This window comes from Babylonia areolata, chromosome 22 (genome assembly GCF_041734735.1).
Source record: "Babylonia areolata isolate BAREFJ2019XMU chromosome 22, ASM4173473v1, whole genome shotgun sequence".
Taxonomy (NCBI): Eukaryota; Metazoa; Mollusca; class Gastropoda; order Neogastropoda; family Buccinidae; genus Babylonia; species Babylonia areolata.
Genome location: NC_134897.1, coordinates 29,529,054 through 29,554,399, shown reverse-complemented (window position 1 = coordinate 29,554,399; position 25,346 = coordinate 29,529,054). Strand labels below are relative to the sequence as shown.

Below are 25,346 nucleotides of genomic sequence, written 5' to 3'. Positions count from 1 at the left end.
AGTCTTCTTCAGAATGGTGATGCCATAACAGTCTTGCACTCGTGATCTTTTGAAATATTCGAGGAAATTATCAATGACGTGGACAACAATGAAGAAAACCTATACACTGATTCAGAAGATAATTCTGATAGTTCTGATGATGAAAAGGCCAAGCTTATTCCTCCTTTTTTGTTTGTTTCCATGCTGTGAATTTGTTTGCAGAAATATTCACAAAATACTGTAAACATGTAATAAACAAACAAATACTCAATAAATCACAAAATGAGTCGGCATAATACCATGCATAAATAACCACAAATAGAGAAGCCACAGTAGTTTTAGTGTACATAGTACTGACACAGCTTTTTTCCTACGCACCTTGACAATTTCCCAAGCATCCACAAAACACCACGCAATCTGTATCACACCGAGTGATCATCATGTTGTTTCACTGTGTCTACTCACTGGAGGGGTGTGTTTTGGCACGGTGGGTCTGCACCAGGGAGTTGATCAGCACTTCGTACACACGGTGCACCGCCAGCTGTATCTCCTGCTGGGTCTGGGACTTGGCCATCTTGATCAGGTCCTGCTCCACAGACCATGAACACATGCTGATACTCCATTCCAAAAAGATTCAATATGGTGATTTAAAAAAAAAAAATGATGATAATGAAATATTCAAAAAAATTCAACAAGGTTATTTTTTAAAAATGACGATAATAAAATGAAACACATATGAAAACTACAGCAAAAATGAGTATTTGAGAAACAATTTTAAAACAAATTTTCAACCCTCCTGAATACAAGAATAAGAAACCTTCCTTCAAAAAATGATCTGAAAAAATGATCTTTAAAAATGATTTTTTTTAAATTGATCTGGATAGTCTGATACACTGATGTTCACCAGCTATCAATTCCTTCTCTTTTCAAACAAAATGCACCGAGAAGTGAACCTGTTCTTTTTTATTCTCTGGTTTATGTGTCGCTGAAAGTAACTGGTGAGATTTCATGGAAAAGACTGTGTGGGAAGTTAGGGGTTTTTTTTTTTGTTTGTTTGTTTTGTTTTGTTTTTCCTAACAAGAGTTAATATACCATCAGAAAATGAACACATCCAAAACACAAACAATCAGAAAGCGAACCACAATTTCAGGTTCAGTTTCAAGGAGGCATCAAAACATGTGAACCAATCCATATTCGCCGCACCACATCTGCTTTAAAACTTTTTTTTTTCTTTTAGACAACAGATGCTGACATATGTATAAACCATATACGCTGATCATAGCTTGACAGCCAACCATAAGTATAAATAAAACACGAACCAATAATCAAATAAAATAAACAAACAAAATAAACAAACAATACATTGAAGTATAAGAAAAGTGAAAGAAATAAAACCCAAAGGAAGCCCAGTGAAACCTGAAGCCACACACAAGCCCTGACTGACCTGATAGTGGTGAAGCTGAGAGTGGGGCCCAATCTCCTGCAGGTCAGGTGTCAGGCCCACCCCAAAGCACCCGGCCAGCAGCTGCAGATGGGCCGAGTTCAGCAGGGTGGTGGAGGTCATGACCGAGCTCTCCGACTCCCCGTCCCTCACCTCTTTCTCCTGGGCTGTCGACAGCAGCTCCACCACTTGGTTCAACGCATACAGCCGAGACTGAAACAAAGAGTTTGGAAAATTGTTGTACAGTGTCATTTCCATTTGTTCCACTTATATTCTTTCACAGATTTATTGGAATGGAAATTTTTTTTAAACTGTACAGCTACTCATTATCTTTCTTGTTGTTTTTCTTTTTTCATTTTTTTTTTTTCATTTCCTCTCACAAATTACATTCTAGTGTTATAGGTAAACAGAAACAAACACACATAGTAAATTCATGCGATTCAATATCAAGCAGTTAACAACTAAATGATAACACATGTGCACACAACCACTCATTCAGGCACATGCTCATGCTCACACACACACGCGCGCGCGCGCGCACGCGCGCGATATTTATACACACACACACAACCAAAACACACACGACATGACACAACACACACTCAACCCAACCCCGTTCCACCTCCCCCCAAAGCCTCCCCTAATCACCCCCTCCGCCTCTCCTCCCACCTCCACACACACACCCCACACCCCCACCCACCCAACCCCTCATACCTCGGCCCTCTCCTGCTGCACCATCATGGCCCTGGCCAGCTCCAGGGTCTCAATCTCATCCAGACGGCCGTTGCGCTGCTCGCAGGCGACAAAGCGGGCCAGCTCTGCGGCCCAGGGCCCCAGTGAGGGCAGTGTGGGGCGGGTGCTGTAGCTGCTGGGGCCGAAGGGCAGCAGGGGCTCCTGGCCCTCCGTCGTGGACCGCCCATGGAGGCGCTCCTGCTGCCACCGCAGCCTGCGGAGCATCTCCTTCACCTTCTGCAGGGAGTTCAGCTGAGGACCTGCCACCAGGCACACATATTCAAACGCATGCATGCACACACACGCATGCACACACACACACAAATACACACACACACAAACACAACCTCAAATGCTTTGTTTGGAAATAAATAATAATGATAATGACAATAATAGTAATTCATTTATATAGTACTTTCAAATCCCTCAAAGCACTTTACAGTCATACATCAGTCAAGCACAGCACCAAAAGACACAATGAAACACGCACAGGTGCACGCACACAAGCAAATGCACACGCACACATACACATGCACTCACACACCCACACACCCATATATGCATGAAGAAATAGATGATGAACCATGAGAATACAGACATGGAATGGAGTGCCTTAATCATGAAGACACTGCATGAAAAGAAATGTTTTTACATTTATTTTAAAAGTTATTAGATTTTTTTTTTAAAGGATGTGAGTGAACGACTGTGATGGGTATTGTTCTTTTCAACTGATCTCATTTTGGTTCATTCCAAGTTTATGTGAATGAACACTGAAAACTTATCTGCATGAATCAAATATTCAAAGGTTAAAGGTTTAACTGCATTTTACGGTCCTAGAGGCACTGAATTCACATTCACTGTATCCAGGAATTAGCACAGGAAGGTGGAGCCCAGTCCTTTCCTTCCGCACCTTTAAACTTCCCCAACAGAAAGTCAGGCAGCCATTCACACCTGGGTGGAGGGATGAAAATAAAAGTGAACGCAACACCAGGCTGAAACAGGGCCTCACACTCTGAACACTGGATCAGAAGTTGAACTCTTAAAATGATTTGGCCATGGTGCCTCTTATCTGCATGAATTCAGGAAAATTACTTTCATGTTTAAGTTTGGAGTTCAAGAGTTCATAATCACTCTGTAGGCAGTGTCCTTGCTCACATACAGGCTAATGGGTACTGATAGTTGTTCAATGTCATGTAAATCTGACTGATTTTCAGGGTGCTCATTTTTTTGGCTGCACAAGGTTGTTTTGTCTGAAGACAGTTCCTTGCATTTATGTTCCAATACAAAAATAAATTCAGTCAGCAACTTACACCCTTCCAAGCATTTATAACTTCTGTCAAGCTATTGGATCAAAAAAATATAGCTCAGATCTCTAAATGAATAACTTCATAATGGCAATGAACTTTTTTCGTCTTTTTTGGATCCTGTTTAGGGAGAAACACAACCCCTTTTCCCCATACCTTCTTTTCTAACTTTTAATTGTAAAGATGACAATGTTTGCATGTGTTCAACGGCCAGTCCTTTCTGTGTACATTGCATTTTTCTTGTTTCACATTAATAGGAAATTTTCTATCTAAAATTATGTTTAAATGACATACTTACCGTGACCCAACTAGTGCAGACTCCGGCAGGGGTCTGACATTCCTGTCCTGTGCAAACTACTATCCGCCTATGCGGAGAAAACGAAACTACGGCCGATAACCTCCCGAAGTAGGTAACTTCCCCTTTGTCCCGCTGGCTAGCGCCCTCTTTTTCCGGCAGCCATTATGACTCCTGTTCCTGTGCTCTCCATACGGCTAAGTTTTTTCGTATTTTCTGTCTGTCTGTCGATTCTCTGGCGTTCTTGTTTTTTGTCAAATTTTGTCTTGAACCAGGTCACATAATTATATGGTTCGATTGGGATATCAGGCTAAAATTAAGGCGCGATCACAATCGATTCGCGCACACTCTGGGCCCTCTATTTGATGTCACAGTTTTTGTTGAAACCTGTACATGAAACAAGTTACCTGATTTTTTTTCTTTCTTTTGCATTGAACATTTCTAAATGAAAATGGAAAAAAACAAAACATGTAACACAACTCACTTAGCTGCTGGGCATTCCATGGATTCGATGTTGGAGTAGCAATGCCTTCCCTCTCTCGCAGTGGTTGTACTTGTTCATTCTGACAGCAAAAAACAGACATTTGATTTTGAAACAAGACATTGTTTCCAAAATGCAATCTTCATACAGCAATCTAAGATTCGCAACATAAAAACATGTGTGCATCCTGTAGTGAAGTGCATATTTATTCATATCAATCTGCTATAACTGTACCTTCCAAATCATTCAGCACCTCAAACATTCTCTACTTTCTCACAAAATTCAAAGCCAGCATTACCTGCACCTCTGCTGGAATGTCTGGCAGGGAGCCGCGGCGTTGGCGGCGCCGAGGTGACATCATGCGTCTGTCCAGAGATGCATGGTCCTTGTTCTCCTCAGATTTTTGAAGCAAATTCATTGTTTCCTCTGCACAAAGCAACAACAGGAATACTTGAAGTACTTATGTAATTTAACCTGAGAAGTGTGCAGCAAATCTCTCACCACCTGTTATACAATAGGCTCACAAAAACAACTCTTGTTGCACAGGCCCCTGGGAAACTATACAGCAGCTCATTCTTCTTTCAGAGAAACACAGAACACTTACTGTGCATACACTTTCTGTTCTTTGCTGTGTACTCAATAATGAGAACAGACATAACTGGCTACAGGGGCACCAGTGTGGGGCCTCGTTTTGGGGAGGCCCCCCACTACAATATGACACTTCATGGACTTGAGGTCACATTAACAGTGAGTGGAGAGAATAACCGCAGTTTAGCAAAAAGATGCTGATGCAGATGCTTGTATGTGAAATTCACATTGATCAGTCAGACACTGAGATACCTAGGAGAGGTGGTCTCACGGCCAGCAGCAGGAAAATGCAGCGCTGTAAAAACCTGCGGGCCACTTCAGCGTAGGACAGTTCCTCCCGGTCTCCTTGCAGAGTGCCCTCTTGGTCATCATCATCTGAGACAGACAAAGAAAGACAAACCTTCAAAAAACATTTACTATAATATTTCACTGAAAAATACACCAGTTTGACTTGAAAATCCACATTATAAATGAGGAAATCCAACAATTCAGTTGACCATCAAACTCACACATTTCAAGTTCAGGATTCAAGTCCTGACACTAGCTTTTTTCCTTTTCATTTTCGTTCTTACGGTTATCCCCCTCCTAGATCCAACATAACCTGTTAACACACACAGCAGATCAATACAAAAACACCTATGAAAATAATTATGCTTGTCATCACAGTCAACATGACTTCTGAAATTGCAAATGTTATCAGGACTGCAATGTGCAGACTACAAAAAGAAAAAAACTTTTTTAGTAAAATAATAATCATATTTTTATTGAAGCCTGGCATGTTCCAAGTTAGTGAAACTCAGAGATATTTTCTGACTGTGGCTAAATTTAAAACATGTACAAACTGGTTCCTGTGAAATCTGTCAACATCTGACAATACATAGATACCATTTAATTCTCAACAAACTTGGTTCAAACTTCTAACCTTTCTGAACTCACCAGGTTTAAAATAGGAAAATCAAGGAAGCAAAAGAACATATACCTAAGACTAACACTTTCTGTTCAAACCTGTTTCTAACCTGCTTCTGCTATTTCAAATATCAAAACAGGAAAAAACATGGAAGCAACAAACAAAAATATATATATATACACCAAACATTAACAGTTTCTGTTCAAACCTCTTATCTCTCAAATAATCGGGTCTAACAGTGGAAAAATGAGGAAAGAAATTTAAAAATATGTACTTGGCATTAACATTTTCTGCTCATACCTCTCATGTCTCTGCTACTATCAAGTTTCAAAAAAAGCAGCAGCAAAAAAAAAAAGAAAATCAGTGAATAAAAATCCACAGCTACCATCAGAATCCCGTCGATCCCTGTCCAGGTCAATGGTCTCGGTGCTGTCGTTGAGCCCCTCTCCCCGGGACTGCACCCCAGAGATGTTGCTGGTCTCCCCCTCCAGACCCTCCCCCTCCAGACCCGCCGGCTTGGCGTGGGGGTCGGGGGAGGGCTGGGCGGTGGGGGTGCTGAAGGGCTGGCGGTAGGACACCAGCTTGCTGCGCAGTTTGTACACCTGGTGGAACACTGCTTCCATCTGGGGGCTCAGGCTGAAACAGGGCGGTGTGCATGCCTGGGGTTTATGCTGTCTGATGCTGCTGCTGCTGCTGTCTGAGCACTTGGACTGCTTGACAACTGTTTTATCATTATTACTGATACTTATGTATATAATAAAGCCCCTATCTCCGGTTCGTTTGCACAACAGGCTGCCTACCTTGACAGATCCAACTGACAGTTGCCTTTAGGTGCTCATCATTTGGTTCACACACACACACACGCACACACACACACACATACACACACACACACACACACATACATACATACATGCATAATATAGTGGATTTTTCTTCAGAATTTTGTGAAGGACAATTCTCTTGTTGCCACAGGTTCTTTAACATATGCTAGGTGCATGCTGCATATAGGACTTTGGTTTATCATCTCATCCACATGACTAGTATTCAGACCATGACTAGTCTAGTGGAGGTGGAGGAAATTCTGGCAAGAGTGAGATTCAATCCTGCACCCTCAGATTCTCTTGCTTCCATGGCAGACATGTTATCAATAGGCCACCCACCATTCCAGTTTGTGTGTGCATGTAGTGGGACACTGTTCCCACCATACAGCTCAGGCTGAAATATAACATCCATGAACATGCTGTAATTACAAGCCTGAATGTATGAAAACACAGTAAGTGATTCAGTTCGAATGAGAGTTGGAAAATATGAAAGAGATACCCATTACACAGTTCAACATTCACAAGGGCAAGATAAACCCACACATATGTAAGTACTCCCCAAACATTAAAGAACACAGCAATTTTCCATCACTGTTAAAGCACTCAGATGAAGATTTGTGAATGAATAAATTAGGTAATAAACAAAGTGTGTATCCAAGTGTTCAAGCTTAAATATTTCTGTCTGAAAATATGTTTGTATGCAATAAACTTAGCTTGCCAGTGTAAGTAAATTGTACTAATATTTTTTTTTTTTAAAGTGATGGAAAGAAAGGAAATTTGGAGTGGTTACACAAAAGTATAAAACAACATCCAGGATCAATTATTCACAGGAAAAGTCAAATCAATACTCAACCATTCACAGTTAAAATCAAAACAATACTCAACCATTCACAGTAAAAATCAAAATACTACTATTCTGAAAACAAAAATTAATAGAAAGAGGAAGGAAATTTTGAGTGGTGACACAAAAATATAAAACAACATCCAGGATCAGTTATTCACAGTAAAAATTTAAGTCACCAATTCCTAAAATCTTTGAGCTTTTCCCAGAGTTGGAAAGACCCTGGAATAGCAGGGGGTAAAAAAAGCATCAGACACGTTTCTCTCCACCCATAGCCAATCCCAGTGTGTCTGCTGCTGTAGTTGTTTTTGTTGTTGCTGTTGTTATCTAAAGTCAAAACAAAAGAGCACTTACATGTCTGACTCCACCTCCGCCAGGGTCAGCAGATCGCCATGCTTGAGGAGGGCAGCCAGGTAGAAGCGTGTTACCGTGTCCAGCATGGTCTCCTCACTCAGCTCACAGGTGTCCAAGTCTACACATTTGTTAAATCACTGCCGAATCACTCAGTTCTACGTTTTAAAGCATATTGCCAAAACATTCTGTTCTGCACAAAAATGTATCGCCAAAACATTCTGATCCACACAAAAACAAATCACCAAAACGTTCAGTTAAAAACAAAAACATTTTGCCAAAACATTTTGTTCCACACAAAACCATATCGCCAAAACACTCAGTTATACACTGAAACATATCACCAAAACAGTTTGTTGAATTCACTAACATTTCTGAGGTTGTTTTTTTTATGAAACACACACTGTAATGATGAAAAGCTGTTTCCAAGGCAAGGCAAAGCAAGGCAAGAAAGTTTATTTCATACGCCCCCACAACACACGCACATCTTTTACACACACCATATGAACATTTGGCATCTTTGTGCATTTGGACTAGAACCACAAAATGTTCAAGCAAGAGATGGTTGGTCACATTGCTGCTCAGACTGCTCCAGTGGTGAGCATGCACTGAACAGATTGATAAAGTCTGTCAGTTTCTGCCCTTTCTGATTTGTCCAACTTTGTTAAGTGAATGACATATTTCAGTTATTTCTTTTATTGTTCCTGATCTTCTGTCTTCATTTTTTTTTCTTCTTCTTTTGGTTCCCTTCACGCTGTTTCAGACAAAACAACTGACCACTGACCTTGGTCCAAGGCGTAGCTCTGCATCGTGTTGAGGAGCCTGACAGTGAAAGGGGAGGCCACCCCCAGGCCCAGATCCAGCAACTTGCACGTGTCCCCTTCCACATTGAGGTCAATGTCCAGGTGGCGGCGCTCAGAGTAACCCTCCTCCATGCTCTCACACACACTGCTGGTCACTTTCTCTGCAATAGTGGTGAAAGGCACTGTGCAACAGGTATTGGAGCCTGAAGTACATAGTGTCTCAAGACCTGACCAGCATGTTGGGTTCACATGAAAGTCAAGCATCTGCTCCTTTCTTTTTTTTTCCAAAGCAGATGTGGTATTGTGTACAAGGATCAGTCCTCACCCACTGACACCTCCTTGAAACTGAAACTATAACCCTGTATCATCAACTTTCATTTCAGCTGTTCTGACTGCAACTGAAAGCAAATGTTTTTCATGATCAGCGTTACCAGTCTCATGTCTGCCAGTCTTATGTCTGCCTTCTGATGTCTGTTTCACTTCTTCAGTGCAAATACATCTACTGCAGCTAGAATTTTTTTTAAAAAGGTGGAGCAAGATGAGGAGGAGATGGCTGTTTATTCATTCATCTATCTGCCAGTACCTCTGGTTTCTATTTTCCTTTCTTCCTTTCTTTTTTTTTCCCTGTTCAATGTAAGTTTCAAAGTATGCAGTTCACATCACAAACGCTTGTAATGGCACAAAAATTGAGCAACCAACAAAAAGGAAGAGAGTAAATACATCATCCTATAAAATCAATGCCAATAATAAGAGCACCGACTTACCCAGCTGTTTGACGGAGAGATGCAGGCCGTTGCTGAAGAGCACGGAAGAAAGCCAGGCATTGCTCTGGTTCTCGCAGGGCACCATGGGCGGTCCATGCAGCATGCTGCCAATGCACAGGCCAATCAGTAGGGCACATGTCCTCTCCAAGTCCAACATCCAAGACCAGGGAAAGGCCTGGCCATCCTCCACTCCTTCTGTGTTCACACATACACACACACACACACACACACACAGTTAGGGACATCATTCAGTAGAAGACACCCAGTGAACACAACAAGAAATGTTGTCAGGTAGATCAACATGTATGTGATATTTTAACCCTGCATTCAGGTATCTGCTGCACAGAAAACACACACACGCACGTGCGCACACGCACACGCACACACACACACATACACACACACACACACACACATATGCACTTGACATAGTAAGAATAGACGCTTTAAAAAAAAAACGTCTGTATAAAAACTCAGCCACTGTCCTGAAATGCTCTAGGAGTAAAGTAAATGAGATGAAATTAAGAGAGGTAACTGCAGGTATGTGGAGCGTGTGCACTGTATGCATGTGTTTGTGTGCATATTTGAGCGTGCATGCATGCATGCAAGCTTGTGTGGGTGTGTGGGTATGAACACAACAAATTAATTATATAGATTTTGGCTGTGCATCAAGAATTGTGTCCCATCCTTAATGCACATTATGTGCTGAGTTTCCTCTGCCCTTCTGTAAGGGTTTTAGCATCTGAAAACACTGAAAGCTTCATGCATTCACAGAGTCAGAGCTTTAAGTAAACTGCTAACAGACACAGAGCTTGGTTGTTACACATACACTTGCAAACAGTAATAATGCACATACACACACACACAAACACACACCCATACACAAACGCAAATGACTCAAAGGCACAATTCAACTATGTGGTTATACACCCACACACTCATTCACTAAATTTACAGTCCCCAGCTGTGTTTATGATGGCTGTCCTCCACTTTTTTCTCAAGCAACACTTTCAACTGACAACACAAAATAGACAAGTAAATTCTCAACAAAAATTGTCCAGTTAATCACAGACTAAAACACCCAAGCAAACACTGACAGGGAAAGAATACTGAGCAGTCAACATGCTGATTGTGTTTGTGCTGTCCTCCACTTGATTTCAGTTCTACACAACACATAGGGCATTAGCAATGAAAACAAGCAACAATGTGACAATCCCCCACTTTATTTTGATACTATGACATACTAGGAATCGCACAGAGAGCACCAACAACGAAAATGGGGCGCTGTACTCACGGTGTCCAGGCTCCAGCTGGTCCATCTCGAGGCGAGGGGTATAGGGCAGGGCGCGGCAGAGGGTGTCCAGGTAGGGTAGCAGGGCCACCACCTCATGCAGTATGGGCACCACCAGGGGCACCGGCACCACCACAAGGGCCGTCATGATGTGCATCAACATCTCCCCAGCTGGTGACTGCAGTAGTAGGTCTAGCACAGAAATTTCAATTGTTCAGGTTATTGTGGGGGTGGGGGGGATATTTGCTGTGCACATATGCGCATATGAAAACCTTTTCAAACAGATGAAAGACTCAAAAATACTAATCAAATACACAATTTTTGAAGTTTCATATAAAATGAAATTCTTACTCCCTAAAAACAAACTGACAGTATCATTAACAATGCTTCCTGTTGTAGCAAGTATCATAAACCATTTTAATATCATTATTATCATAATTATAATTATTATTATTATTATTATTATCATCATCATTGTTGCGTACAGCCCAGCAAACCACACTGGGTGGTATTAGGGCTAAAAACAAAGACAATGATTAATCCTGTAGATACTGAGAAAAAAAAACACTTGGAAACAAAAATTAGGCACAAGTACAATCACAATGTTGCCAAGACCGCCATCCCCACCACCATCACTAATGCACCATCATTTAGAACACATAAAAGAACCCATGCCAACAAAAGGGTTGTCCCTCACAAAAATCATATAATAAAAAATCCACTTTGACAGTAAAAACAAATACACTTGCAGAGAAAAGAAAAAGAAAACAAGATATGACATGCTGCATTGTGGCGATGTGCTTTTCACATGGAGTGCCGCCATGATTTCTACACTACAATGCAATCCTGGTGACTGTGCTCACCTTCCAGCTGACTGTGGAAGTCAGGGCTGCCTGCCTGGCTGTCCCTGATGATGCTGGTGGCCAGCTTGACAATCTCCGCACACACGGGGAGCAGCAGCAGCAGGTGTCGCTGCAGGTGTTTCCCCACTGCCTGCACCTGCACAAACCATGTACCCGTTATTGGCCTGCTGAGACTCCTCAACCATGTATACACCATTATCCATGTACCCACACAAGTACATGCAGTACAACACACATGAAGTCAAATGCAATGGCTTCAAATAGAAAAGTTTGGCATCAAATAGAAGAGTCTGGCAAAGCACATGATTTCCTCTTTTTATTTGTTTCATTGACAACTGCTTTCTAATAAACAAGACAAAAACAGTAACAAAATTAACAAAAGCAAAATTTTATGAGGGTGAGGAGGGTATGGTTGGAGCAAAAAAAAAAAAAAATATATATATATATATAAAGACATCTTGCATTCTGACTGACCATTTGTTCATTCTTGCTGTTGAGGCAGTATGCCAGCAGGTGTTTCTGCAGTGACGACAGAAGATTGTGGAGATGGGGTGGGGGGCAGGACTCTGCTGGAGTGGAGGACAGTGTCCCTTTGTCTGAATTCTTCTCCAGTTCACTCAGTGCTCGCTCCTACGGTGAAAAGAATTTGACTAAACATATGACACAGTAAACACACACTCAGCAATATTAACTAATTTCTCAACACACTGGCTTGAATACAATGTCAAAAGACAACAACTTTTTAAAAATGTCTTGTCTTGCAACCAACAAAATATCCTTTGTAAAAACCAAACTTAATCAACAACACAAACACAGGCACAGATTTTAGGCAAAACTGGATTCCTCAAGAGAACAGCCTCAGAAATACACAAAGATAAATTAACACTGGTACAAAATCTTTTTAAACCATTTCCTAGCAGCTGCAGTTTTATTGGTCAACACTTTAATTGAAATGAAATCCAGAGTAGAAAACAACTTATTTTCTTTTTTCAATATGGCAAAAAAGTTGTAATCCAAAGATACAGATTTTTCGAACAAAAAGATTACAATTGTTACACAAATGATTTCAAAAGAAACAACAATGATAAAAATAAGAGCAGCAATGGCATTTTCTACTGCCCTTTTGTACAAAATTGACAGAACAGACAGTTATACTGAAATCTTATGTGAACAGAATGATAAACAACAAATGTGACCCTCCATCACAGAATGAGTCGCTTTGCACCTGACCAACTTTGCCACTAGCGGCGATTTTAGGCGGGTGGGGGTCAGGTTGTCGATTTTCGGATTTTGACTTCATAGTAAACTTTAGGCTTTCTTTTATCTCATATTGAAGTATCAAGGCATAATTCTGTCTTCTTTTGCCTTAAAAGTGTGCTTAAAATACCTAACCCATCATTCTGATCGCCTATGACGTCGCAAAATCGATCAACTTTGACAAGCTTGCCCTCCCTAATATCTTGGAATCGACCGGTCGAATCACACATCGTTTTAAAGGTCAAGGCCGTCTCTTTCACTCTCTGTCCTTCTCATTGTTCAAGTTTTAAACTACAAGCCAATCGACGCATTCAAAATAAGGATACACTACGTAAACAATGCGTCACTATGAAGGAAAAACCCCTCTGTCATTGGCCGAGAGAGACCACGTGACGAAACCAGCCATTCAGCACGCTAGCTTTAATAAACATGGTCGCAGTGTACGGAAGCACGCATTTCAAGAGAGACTTGGCAATTTCCTGACGAGATACACTTGTGTTGCACATATTTTGCCATTAAGTGAAGCAGACGGCATTTGTGAGTTTCTAACCTAGTACTTCATTGATGGAACTGACCATTCTAACTAGGCCGATAGTCTTGAAATCGATCTCAGTGAATACGGTGACGCTGATTTCGAAAGCAGACGACGGAGGATTGTCGTTCAGCTTTCATCAACAATAATTACTATTAATTTTGATGTAGATGACGAATCAACATTTGCACTAGATACAGACAGGTTGGAAGCTTTCGCCTGTAATTGCCGAAATCAACATGCGTCAGGTGCCATCAGTGGTGTAACTGACATGGAAACGAGTGAAACTGACTTGCTGCACTGAAGTGAGAGAATTGTGTTTGGATCTCACAATTCACACAAGGAAAATGCAAGCAAAGTGACAAGGGACTGGATATAGCTCAAGTGTCAGAAGGTAAGCATTCAGGTTTTACCCACATTGACAAATATTGAAATGTAATGATGGTATAATCAATTGATAATATTTTTTGTAACAATGATTGACTCAAGACTGATTTATTGTCTCTACATTGGTACTGAAATTCACTGTTTGACATGTGGAATAAAAATGATTAAAAGAATAAAGTGAATCAGGGGAAATTAGCTGAGTGTAAATTAAAAGAAAATCACACACACACACACACACACACAATATGTCATACACACACACACACACACACACACACACACTCTGTGTGTGTGTGTGACACAATGTGTATACATGTCACTCACACAGACACACACACACACACACACACACACACACACACTGGCCCCTTCACAGTTTAACCATTCCATGACATTATGAACAGTTTTCAGTTTCACAGAATTTGCTTCAATGGATATTTTATGTGTATGTGTGTCAGGCTGGTGTGTGTGTGTGTGTGTGTGTGTGTGTGTGTGTGTGTGTGTGTTTCTGTGTCTCTGTGTGTGTTGTTTTGAGGTAAATAAATATAGAGTTGTGTCAACAGTAAATACTAACAGTATTCCTAATTGTTAATTTCTTTTTCAGCCCTGAAAGATATGATGGTACTTTATATGCCTGCCTGTTTACCAGTTCTGAGATCACTGCTGGCAAGTCATGTCATTAGGAGGAGAGGCAACACTACCACATTAACTGCACTGTCAACTAAAGAATTGTCTGCTGGTGAACTCCTATCTATGAGTGAGTGATTTGTGGTCAACTGTTAACTCTCTCCATACGAACGGCGAAAGAGACGACGTTAACAGCGTTTCACCCCAATTACCATCATCAAAATATTGCAAGCGGAAGGCTCTTATACTGAAGAGGTGAATGTTGACAAAGAATGCCACAATTCTGACGACGGAAGCTAAAGGTTGGGTCATTCAGACTCCCACTGGACATCCGAGGGGTCTGTGTAGAGGAGAAGAGAGGACTGGCCGTACTGAGTGAGTTAATGTACTTTGATTTATAGTATAAATTTACCATTAAGTGTGCAAACTTAGTTGTTGTTTTTTACAAACTTTGTATAGATGTAAATTTATGGAATTGTAAAGTTTTGAATAGACATTTACATAAATGATATCAGTGTGCATATGCTTGATATGCCACTATGCATAGAGTAACTTAATGCATTGCAGCATGTCATGCACATGCACACTGATACTCATAGTGATACAGCATTAATAATCATTATTTCATACTTTTATTATCAGTAAACTGCTTTATCTGATTATATATATATATATATATATATAGAGAGAGAGAGAGAGAGAGAGAGAGAGAGAGAGAGAGAGAGTGTATTATTTTTTATTTTCTGATAAAATGCATAAAAGTAAAGTATTTTGTAAAGTCCTGAGTAAAGAATGAAAGCTGTGATGTAGATATACAAAAGTGAAATTACTGTTGATATTTAATCTAACATTATTAGCATTAATGAATACACTTCAGAACATATAGAAAATAATTCAAAACAAAGAAAATAAAAAGAGATTAAGAAGTATTACATAACAAACTGTTTCAGGATAAACCATGCATTTTTGGAACATACTGATACCACCGGTGGAGAAAAAAGAGTGGAGGAAGAAGGTTCAACATCAACACCATCCACCCTGACGACTATTACTTTGTACCACAAGAATTGATTACCTGTGCCACATATCTGCACATTTTTTTAGCAGATTGAGTGTTTGACTGATGAGGTTGTGTGTCTTTATTGTGTGAAGTATGGGTTTTGGCAAGTAGGTTTTCTTTGCAGATGAAGTGTTTGAAGTGTTCATTTGGATTATGAAGTGTATTTCATTTGATGCTATGCTGGGATAAAACGAACGTGAACTTGTACCTTTTGTGTGAGCAGTTTTGTTGTGTGGATCTTCTTTGTTATTTTGTTGTGCTTGTTGCATGGATTGTGGTAATATCACAAGCACAGTAATCAGTGACCACATTGAATTACAACAATTACATGATTCGGCATCATGATTTAGCATTTTTTCCCTTTAATCTGGCATAAATTTTTAGTACACATACTATACAATGCAAAAGTTTCATTGTAATTGGAACACAAACAACACTACAACAAAACTAATCTTAAAACTGGAAGATTTTAGTCATGTTGAGCTGATTAAAAAGTAAGTATACTTACACCTCAGTCGCAATTTTTTCCAAAAAAATAAGAAAATTCTTATTTGAATAAAATCAAGTACACTTAATATTTTTCTTTCAAACTTTGTGCAGTTGTGGATATTGCCACTAAGTATGTGTGTGCGGCCAAATTTCATGAACATATCTTGCTTAGAAGTATGTGGTTGCTATGAACATGTTCCAAAACTTTTCAGCCTTGATTTCTCAGTTTGTTACTTTCGCGACTTTAGAACTTAAAATCACAATAACTTTGCACAGAATGGTCCGATTTACAAACTTTTTTTTTTTTTTGCTGTAAAGCTCATTTATTGCAGATTTATGATATACCAATAACTAAAAATCGACCTCTGGTGCAAAGCAACTCATTTCGTGGTGGAGGGTCACAAATTATAAGCACTGTTCCTTGATACTGGCTGCAAAATTGAACAGCTACTGCACACATAATATAATCTTAAGTGTGAACAACTGCTGTTCATATTTTCATATTAAGCTGAGCACACCTCTTTTTCTGTTCTTTTCTATTCTTATTTTCTGCTCAGCAGTTCATGTAGGAATGTTTCATGGAATATACTGGGGAGTTCTGGAAATGCCAGGAACTGCAATACATGTGACAGCTGGGATAACATCAACAATTTTACCAGAATCACTGTATCACATAATTATGGGTTCCTTCTTTCCAGTTGTCAGAATGGTATCACTAATTTTGCTTTTCTAGTTTTCTTCAACTGGGCATAGACAATTTCAATCACAGTTTTTATATAATTCTCATTTTTAATAGAGTAGTAAACTCAGTGAAATGTTCTTTTTTGTTTGTTATATGAAACTCGTTTCCACACTGTTATATCTCTATCCCTTTAATGTTTGAAATACCCTTTAATGTTTGAAATATTTCACATACTCTTTCCTTATGGTCTGTTACAATTTTTCTTATGATCTAACGTCTAAAACAGAAGAGCCAAAAACAATAGCAATACTGACATCAGAGTGCTACCAAATTCTAATACAGATGCATTCATCATCTCTTCAATCTGGGCTTCAAGAAAAAGGAAATTTTCTTCCAAAATTTACGTTTAAGTAACATACTTATCGTGACCCACTAGTGCAGACTCCGGCAGGTGTCTGATTCCTGTCCTGTGCAAACTACTACCCGCCAATGCAGAGAAAACGAAAGTAGCTACGGCCGATAACCTCCCGAAGTAGGTTACCTCCCCTATGCATCCCTGACTAGTGCCCTCATGGCTTTAGTGCTTTTGAAACTCTGCCCCTTCCAACCTGCCTTCACTACCTAAAAGCTAAGGCCAACAAATGACAAATATTCCCCTCACAGTGTGTGCTGCCAGGTTGCTGAGAATGGTCTTCATCAGCCTCTCTGCCATTTCCAGGGTGAGGGTGATGGAGGGCTCCTGGCCTGTGTGGGGGTCCTCACAGTCCCCTTCAGACCCGCACCCCCCACCACTGTTGATGCCAGGAGCAGTCAGCCCCAGTACTGTCGCCACGTGCTGGTTGTCCTGCAGACTGGTCAGCACAATGCCCAGCTGCATGCGCTGTCAACCCAAACGTCTGTCAATGAGCACACAATTCAATGGATTTTTTTTTTTTTTAATTTTTTAATAAATCAGCCTGTTCTGCTCATGATAAAATTTGTAAAATAAAAGGTCTGATGTATGTTACCACCTGCAGTCAATTTCAGAACAGGTTTAAAAGATCTAAAAGTGCGAGTCTTTATTTTTTGTTCATTTTTTTCTCTGGCTTTGTTTGTTGGTCTGTTTATTGTCTGCATTTTTGTTTTGATCTTTTTCTGGGAGTAGGGATTTTGATCATTATCTATCTCATTCTTCAGCAGGTTCATTTGCTTGCTTCAAAATGTTGTTCTGCTTATGTCACTTGCCCATCCCTTCCTACATGGAAAGATATTCCATGAAATATTTACAATACAGATTTCACTCAGTCACCGGAAGATTTCCACCATGTATTATTCCCATCACAACAATAATCATTTCTTTCTCTGCTTAAAAATTTCAATAATACTTTAAATTCTTTTAATAATAATTCATCTATATTACTATTAACAATGTTATTACTATCCTGACAGCATGCTACCTGGCCCCGAGTAAGGCTGTCCCAGCTTCCAGGTCCTTGAGGCAGGAGGGAGTGCAACAGCTCCATGCGTTCCCTTAGGGGTGGCAGCAGCAGGCAGGCCCCAATCGACAGGGTGGATGATACTGCCTGCACGCCAACAACACTGATAGAAACACAGCTGGAAGAAATAGTCATTTACTCTGTGTTCCACCATTTTGTGACAAAAAAAATGGGTCCTTGAATTATGAATCACACACTGGAATGTAAATATCTATATCTGTGTATAAGCTTTTTCAAAACAGCTTTCTCTGAAAGGGGAAAAAACTCTGTGGGTCCATGCCTTTTAATTCTATCTCAACCATCTGACCCTGAACTGCACAGAATAATTCTTTTTTTTTTTTTTTTACATACCAAACACACGTACTGAATGTTATCAGGCAACGACGTGTTGCAAAACAGAACATTTCTCATATTAATCATGCAAACTTACAAAATACTAAATATGTCTTATGCTTACCACACTCACCTGAAAAATGTTACTTAGCTTCATCACTGGGAATGAACAGACTGAAAACAAACTACCCTTACCTGCTGGATGGTGTCAGGCATGGACGTGTCAATGAGGCGGAACAGCAGATTTCTGAGCGGCTGCGTCTGGTTGCCAAGGACTTCGCTGCCAAGGCCACAAGCCAAGGTCAGGGCCATGTGGGACGACAGGAGACGTAGACAGAGAAGCACAAAGTGGTGGTGCTGCCTGCAAACACATGCATGATTTGCTGAACTGAAAATCCATTTACCTTACCACAACAGAGCAGTTACTTGTGTTGTATATCTCTCTCTGTCTTCTTTTTTTTTCTCTTTCTCTCTCAGGCTTAAAGATCCCAGGAGGCTCACAGCTCTGTATCCAAGTTTGGACATGGTTCACAGTTGTGATGGCTACTTAAAGTATCAAATAAAACATACATCATGTCAACTATAATGGTCAGAATCTGGAAGTAAAAAGAGCAGATGCAGGTAAAATATCTTACTGTGAGGAAGTGAAAGGAGGCGGGGGGTCCACAGCATCAAACCCATCACAGTACCGCTCCAGAAAACTGCACAGGGAAGCGAAGGTAGGTTCTTGCAGGTCCACGCAGAAGGGACGATGCCACGCTATCACGTGTCTGAAATTAAAACACACCATCCTGTACACCAGCCTCTACTAACAACAAACAACATTTTAATCAAAATCAACAAATTAACATGTGAAGGTAGTATCACTTTAGTACCTTTTTGAGCACAAGCACACTAACAGTGCACCAGAAAATAGAAAAGTGTTCAAACTAAGTCTTCCTCTATATGATGTATTGGTGTTTTCTGTATAATTTTTGACAATGAAACAAAAGCCTGACATGCTGTTTGTTCATTTTAGTAACAGCCCAATGATTTATTCACAATCTTAGAATAAAGAAAGTAAGAACAATATTTCAAAAGTTCACACAGATCTTAAACAAACATATAAAGCAGAAAATTATGAATTAAGAACCTTCATGGAATGTGACAGGCTTGTACAGAAAATGACACCATATCTATGTGTAACAGAGGACTAAAGTTGGATACGGTACTGAAACACGATACAGAATCAGTATATCAGGATATTTGTTATTCTTTTCACATTCATTCTGAAGTTACACAATTCATTTTTCTCTGAGCACTAACCAATTTTTTAATTGTAAAGCTTTGTTAAAATATATGTAATAATAATATTAATAAAATGCAGGCTTATATAGCATAGTACCCCCATGTCAGATGGGACTCACTGCGCTTTACAATAAAATATACAAATTTAAGACTAAGTGTTGAAAAATATGTACAAAGTCAACAGTTTCACATGACAGTGGCTAAATTATACATGTGTAAGACTAAGTGACATAAAAAATATTTAAAACAACACAGGCGCCATCACAGTCTCAAATCACACAGGTGCAAATCACAGCAAAACAAAGCACATCACATTCACCATTGTCAAAAATAAACACCAGGGAACGAGGTATCATGAAAAACACACCAAAATCATCACGGATGCATACAGATCAACACAAAGAGCACATCCACCAACAAAAATTACAGCAAGCATATGCAGATGGAAAATTTTCAGTGATAAAAGTACAGTTTGAAAAGATATGTTTTGAGTGCTCTCTTGAATGCGGGTGTTGGGGTATAATGGAGGTGTGAGGGCAGTGAATTCCATTATTTAGGAGTAGCAAAAGAAAAGGAACGTTCACCATAAGTTTTAGTACGAATCTTTGGAATGGACAGTGTGTGCTTGTCATTTTAAGAACAGAATTGTCTGGATGGTGAATAGCATAACGTAGATCTGAAAAATAGACAGAACAAGAATCAGTGAAGAAATTGTGACAAAGGACTGATAGTTTGTACTGTATTCGTGCTTAAATGGGGAGCCAATGAAGGGAAGTGAGTAGGGGAGTGATGTACTGACATTTCTTAGCTTTGAGAGTGACTTGTGCTGCAGAGTTTTGAACTTTTTAAAGTTTGTCAACACAGAGTTTGGGGCAGTCAGCAAGAAAAGCATTCCCATAATCTAATCTAGATAGAACAAACCAAAGTCTTTGTGGTTTCTGAAAAAAAAAAACAACAACAAAAAACAAGGAGAAAAAAACACATATTCTAGTATCCGTTTCAGTTACTGTGAGCCAACCTGTCTGATGGCATGGCAGTCCAAGCCACACTGTGAGAGGTTCCGGCCGATATCTGTTGAACAGGGACCCCCTCCAGCCCCACCACCTTGCGCGGCCTTGGTATGGGGCTCTGAGAGTGACCTTGCCCACACTGACCCATGGCATTGTTGCCCCAGGCATACACTTCGTTATCTGAAACAATCATGTCCTTCAGATTTGTATGATGCCGATATAATGATGAAAACCCTGATGTACTCATAACAAATGAACTGTTTTCCACTGTTTGTTTTTGCATTTGATTGCAGTCTGTTTCCATTCTTTCTCTTTGATTTTATTTCATTTCATTAAACTGTACAACAGGAGCATGACAATAATATCTAACAGTATTTATGTCCCATTTTTATCTTAATGTGTGTAGAATACCTGCATGCTTGTGTGCATGAATAGGCATGTAACATCACACAGATACAACTGATGGCCATACTCTCAAACCATACTAAGTCCCACACTAAGCAAGCTTTTAAAGAATCACTAAACATATCACTAGTTAGCTCACCCTAAGACTGCAACTCACTAACCATGTGAAAGTGCCAGACAATGGCTGTCACCGCAGGAGATATCTACAATGCGGATGTTCTGCAGATCATCAATGAGGCGTGGACGGAGAGCAGTGAACTCAGTCACAAAACTCTGACCACATCCCAGGCAGGATCCACTGCCCCAGGCATACACCTATGAAAAAAACATCACACCATTGTCACACAGGCTACAGAGTGTGAGAAAAGATCAACATTATTTTCCACTTATAGTATGACAGACCAAAAGAATCACTGCGCTCAAACATCTCAAATAATCCAGCAATGAAGTATCTGCTTTGTGCGTACAGGAATTAAGAGTTGCATAGTTATGTGGATGCATATGCGTGTTTACATCAAAACATGCTACTTCTATGAAGATGTAAAGATTGTCACTTTGACTTCAAACAGAAATATTGAAAGTCCCTTATTTTAGTATCAAATATATTAAATTTGTATTTGTATTTTGTAGGAAATTTTCTATCACAACAGATTTCTCTGTGTGAATTTCGGGCTGCTCCTACCAGGGAGAGCTCGTCACTACATACAGCGCCACCCTTTTTTTTTTTGTATTTTTTCCTGCGTGCAGTTTTATTTGTTTTTCCTATCAAAGTAGATTTTTCTACAGAATTTTGCCAGGAACCCTTTTTTTGCCGTGGGTTCTTTTACATGCGCTAAGTGCATGCTGCACACGGGACCTCAGTTTATTGTCTCATCCGAATGACTAGCGTCCAGACCACCACTCAAGGTCTAGTGGAGGGGAGAAAATAGCAGCAGCTCAGCCGTGATTCGAACCAGCGTGCTCAGATTCTCTCGCTTCCGAGGTGGACGCATTACCTCTAGGCCATCACTCCACTTCACTTTGTGGAACTTAACATCAAAAACTCACCTAAATTTGGTTTGTATTTTACATGCTATTTTCAGAAAGCATAAGTCAGCATAATCATCAGATCTAACTCATCACAACTCCGCAGCAAGATGTGCTTGACCGTTTCAGGCATGGTCAGGTCACTGACTGTAAAAATGAGCAGTGACAGAACTAGCCTTCAAGGACAGTCATTCATTAACCAAAGCCTCGGACCTACCTGCCCAGTGGATGTGAGGGCCAGAGAGGACTGACCACTGCAGGCCACTTTTCGAATGTGCATCCCAGCCAGGGCCTCAATGACTCTGGGCTTGTTGCAGCGATTCATGTCTCCATGGCCCAGCTTCCCTGTACACAACACACAAAGTAGATCTCAGTCACTTGAGAAGAACATTATCATTTCTGATGAAAGACGTTAATTTTTTTATATACTGACAATAGTAATAAATGGCGATTTATTTCCAGCATTATGTGCATGCTTAATAATAAATATGAAACAGGAAAGAATCACAGGACACACATACACTCACACAAACACACACAAGTACAGAACACTACGGAGTGCATGATTCAAGATCATATCAAATATCAAGAAAACTGCATCATTTCACATTTTTGACAAGAAATACAATACCGGGATACATGATCTCTTTCTCACTGATATATCCCAAAGCACAGGAATCAATAACAACATTAATTCAGTTAACCACCATCTTCATCACCTAAAGACATGTCACAAAAGAAACACTGCAGCAGTTTAATTAAGCTTTCGCAAGTTTCAGTGGAAAGAGCAAAGTTTTACCATTGTCCCCGCTGCCAAAGGACCAAACAGTTTTTCCATCCTGGGACACAGCCACAGTGTGCACACTGCCGCAGGCCACCTGACCCACTTCCCCTATGTCCTTCACCAGCCGAGGAGTGCTGCACGAGCTCTTGTCTCCGTGACCTGCCATCAAATCAACATTATTAACATACTGTTAAAAACAAGCTGCCTTGCCAAAGTGATCAGCAACACAGACTGACCAGAAACGAAAAAATGTGTGATAAATGTTCCACAAGCAATATTGCTGATGTGTTTCATTATTTGTTTTTGTGTCCTTTTTTTGAAAGTGTCAGACAAAAATGTTCACCTAGATATTATAGAAACCACCCAAACTCCATAAAATTACATTCATTGTTTTCTGAAAAAAACAAAATATTGTTAAAACTTGAGGTACTTGTTTCTTCCATTTGTAGTTCCTTTCGGTAATATTATGTTTGTTGTTAATGGCTGAGGATAAACTAATTATCAATGTGTATTCTTTGCGCAACGGGGATTTTTTTTGTTTTTTCTCTTTGTTCTTTTCACATCACTCTTACTGTTTACATGGTATGTGTAAAAGATGTGTGTATGTAATGTTTCAATGCCCCCGGGGGGCACAAGAAATAAACTGTTTTGTCTTTTGCCTTTTTGCCTATCTGGAGGATGCATATTTAAAATCCATCAAAAGGCATATGATTGTGGGATTTTCCAGCCTGTGGTCTGTTCCCACCCAAAAAGGTTGAATGTGCTATTAGATCAAATGGGAAGACCAATTTCCTGACCAACACTGCAGGTGTATGTTTCTCTCAGACCTTGCTGACACTATAACAAAATATGAATGAAAGCATAGAGTTCTGCCTTGTCACATAGTCTCAGTCCTAAAAGGAAATTTTCTATCTAAAATTACGTTTAAATAACATACTTACCGTGACCCAACTAGTGCAGACTCCGGCAGGGGTCTGACATTCCTGTCCTGTGCAAACTACTATCCGCCTATGCGGAGCAGACGAAACTACGGCCGATAACCTCCCGGAAGTAGGTAACCTCCCCTTTGTCCCGCTGGTTATCGCCCTCTTTTGACGGCAATATGCCATCACCAGCGCAGCAAGCAGGGAGAACAGGAAGCGGGGAGGACGGGAGGGTCTTAAATTTGGGTCACGGTAAGTATGTTATTTAAACGTAATTTTAGATAGAAAATTTCCTTTTAATTACACATACTTAACCGTGACCCAACTAGTGCAGAATAGCGCGACAAGGTGGAGGGCTCACCTGTTCTACTGTCTGTGTGCTGTGATGGTCTGTTGTGCAGCTACCACAGAAGCGATGGCTCTTGCGCCATCAACCCGCAGGCGTGCGACATCTCTCTGGTAGAAGTCGAAGAGTCATTATCCCTAAGGCGATAGGTGTCCCTCAAGTAGAATTTGACGAAAGTAGAGTGTACTGTGTCGCCTAAGGACATTAGTGCGGGTAAAGAAGACAGAGGTCCACAGCTGTATTGTGGGGGAGGTCTGTGGACCACAGCTGAGCGGATGAGCACGGATGAGCGTCAATGCAAGGAGGTGCGCATGTGGTTTGATCTGATGATTCCACAACGGATTTGTGGGCCGATAGTGGAAGTGGTTTTTGTGTTTGAAGGAAACTGTGGCATGAGACAGAGGTAGGTCACCGTGTTGGGCCTGCCTCAGGCATGACAGCCAGATCTGTGGAGCTCCTCCATGCGAGCTGATAGGCGATGGGCACTCCCCCCCCTCTGCCCCTCCCCCCTTTTTTGACGTTGTCAAAAAATGACAGCACTGGTATGTTGTCTATGCATAGAATGGCAGACATTTAGCAACAAAAGACTTGATGTCCCTGGTGTCTCTGGGACAGGGTTGTGTAATTGCCCAGGTAGGTACCATCACGAAGGGACATACGGAAGGCTTGGTGGCTTCTCTGCCTGAGTGTGGCATGTTGGAGTAACCTGCAGAAAGTTGTCGGCAGTCAATGGCTGGGTTGGATCAGGCTGTGGAAGTGCATTTCATGTGCCCACAGGCCACTGAGTCTCATTCTGTGGTGGAATTCCCAAATGGAAGAGGGCTTCCATGGGGAAAATTTTTGCTGAAGGTTCTTTAGTGAGAAAGGGGACCGGATCCATGACAGGCCTCTGGCTGTGAGTGGTGCGCACTGAGTCTGGGATGGAGCAGGGCAGGGCAGGGAGGTAAGTGGCTCAAGATGTGTTGTACTGGCTATTGACATCAAGGCACTGATCTGACATACGTTTTTAGTATGGCCAACTGCAAGGTGAGAGCTGTATTATCAGTGGTTTCTTAATTGCAAAGGGAAATCATTTGCAGCTTAGTCTTTCATGAATGACTATGTCTCTCAGACTAGAAGTCAAATTGCACTGGGACTTAGTGCTGTAGCCTTAGGCCTAGGTAGCCTTTTTGAACCGTCCCAATGATGAGTCCTAAGGCCCTCTTGATTGAGGGACCGGGGATGCAACTTGGGCAAAACACTCTCTACTATAAATTGTA

The 25,346-nt window shown here is 40.6% G+C and overlaps 1 protein-coding gene across 7 annotated transcripts in view; it reads right to left on the bottom strand.

The window, feature by feature from the left end:
* LOC143297446 (putative E3 ubiquitin-protein ligase HERC1) overlaps positions 1 to 25,346 on the bottom strand; it is a 110,402-nt gene that overhangs the window by 72,424 nt on the left and 12,632 nt on the right. For 6 of the 7 annotated variants that reach the window (XM_076609818.1, XM_076609820.1, XM_076609822.1 and 3 more), the window contains exons 10-30: positions 22,834 to 22,977; positions 22,252 to 22,379; positions 21,170 to 21,323; positions 20,612 to 20,783; positions 18,942 to 19,076; positions 18,502 to 18,667; positions 17,935 to 18,060; positions 17,160 to 17,378; positions 11,939 to 12,094; positions 11,465 to 11,600; positions 10,605 to 10,793; positions 9,311 to 9,505; positions 8,528 to 8,707; positions 7,747 to 7,864; positions 6,113 to 6,363; positions 5,073 to 5,195; positions 4,531 to 4,658; positions 4,236 to 4,314; positions 2,135 to 2,412; positions 1,424 to 1,633; positions 445 to 565 (exon numbers count right to left, since the gene is read on the bottom strand). In XM_076609818.1, the coding sequence (XP_076465933.1) occupies positions 445 to 565; positions 1,424 to 1,633; positions 2,135 to 2,412; positions 4,236 to 4,314; positions 4,531 to 4,658; positions 5,073 to 5,195; positions 6,113 to 6,363; positions 7,747 to 7,864; positions 8,528 to 8,707; positions 9,311 to 9,505; positions 10,605 to 10,793; positions 11,465 to 11,600; positions 11,939 to 12,094; positions 17,160 to 17,378; positions 17,935 to 18,060; positions 18,502 to 18,667; positions 18,942 to 19,076; positions 20,612 to 20,783; positions 21,170 to 21,323; positions 22,252 to 22,379; positions 22,834 to 22,977 (3,408 nt within the window). The remainder of the gene's footprint in view (positions 1 to 444; positions 566 to 1,423; positions 1,634 to 2,134; positions 2,413 to 4,235; positions 4,315 to 4,530; positions 4,659 to 5,072; positions 5,196 to 6,112; positions 6,364 to 7,746; positions 7,865 to 8,527; positions 8,708 to 9,310; positions 9,506 to 10,604; positions 10,794 to 11,464; positions 11,601 to 11,938; positions 12,095 to 17,159; positions 17,379 to 17,934; positions 18,061 to 18,501; positions 18,668 to 18,941; positions 19,077 to 20,611; positions 20,784 to 21,169; positions 21,324 to 22,251; positions 22,380 to 22,833; positions 22,978 to 25,346) is intronic. The other variant, XM_076609821.1, reaches the window with a different exon arrangement.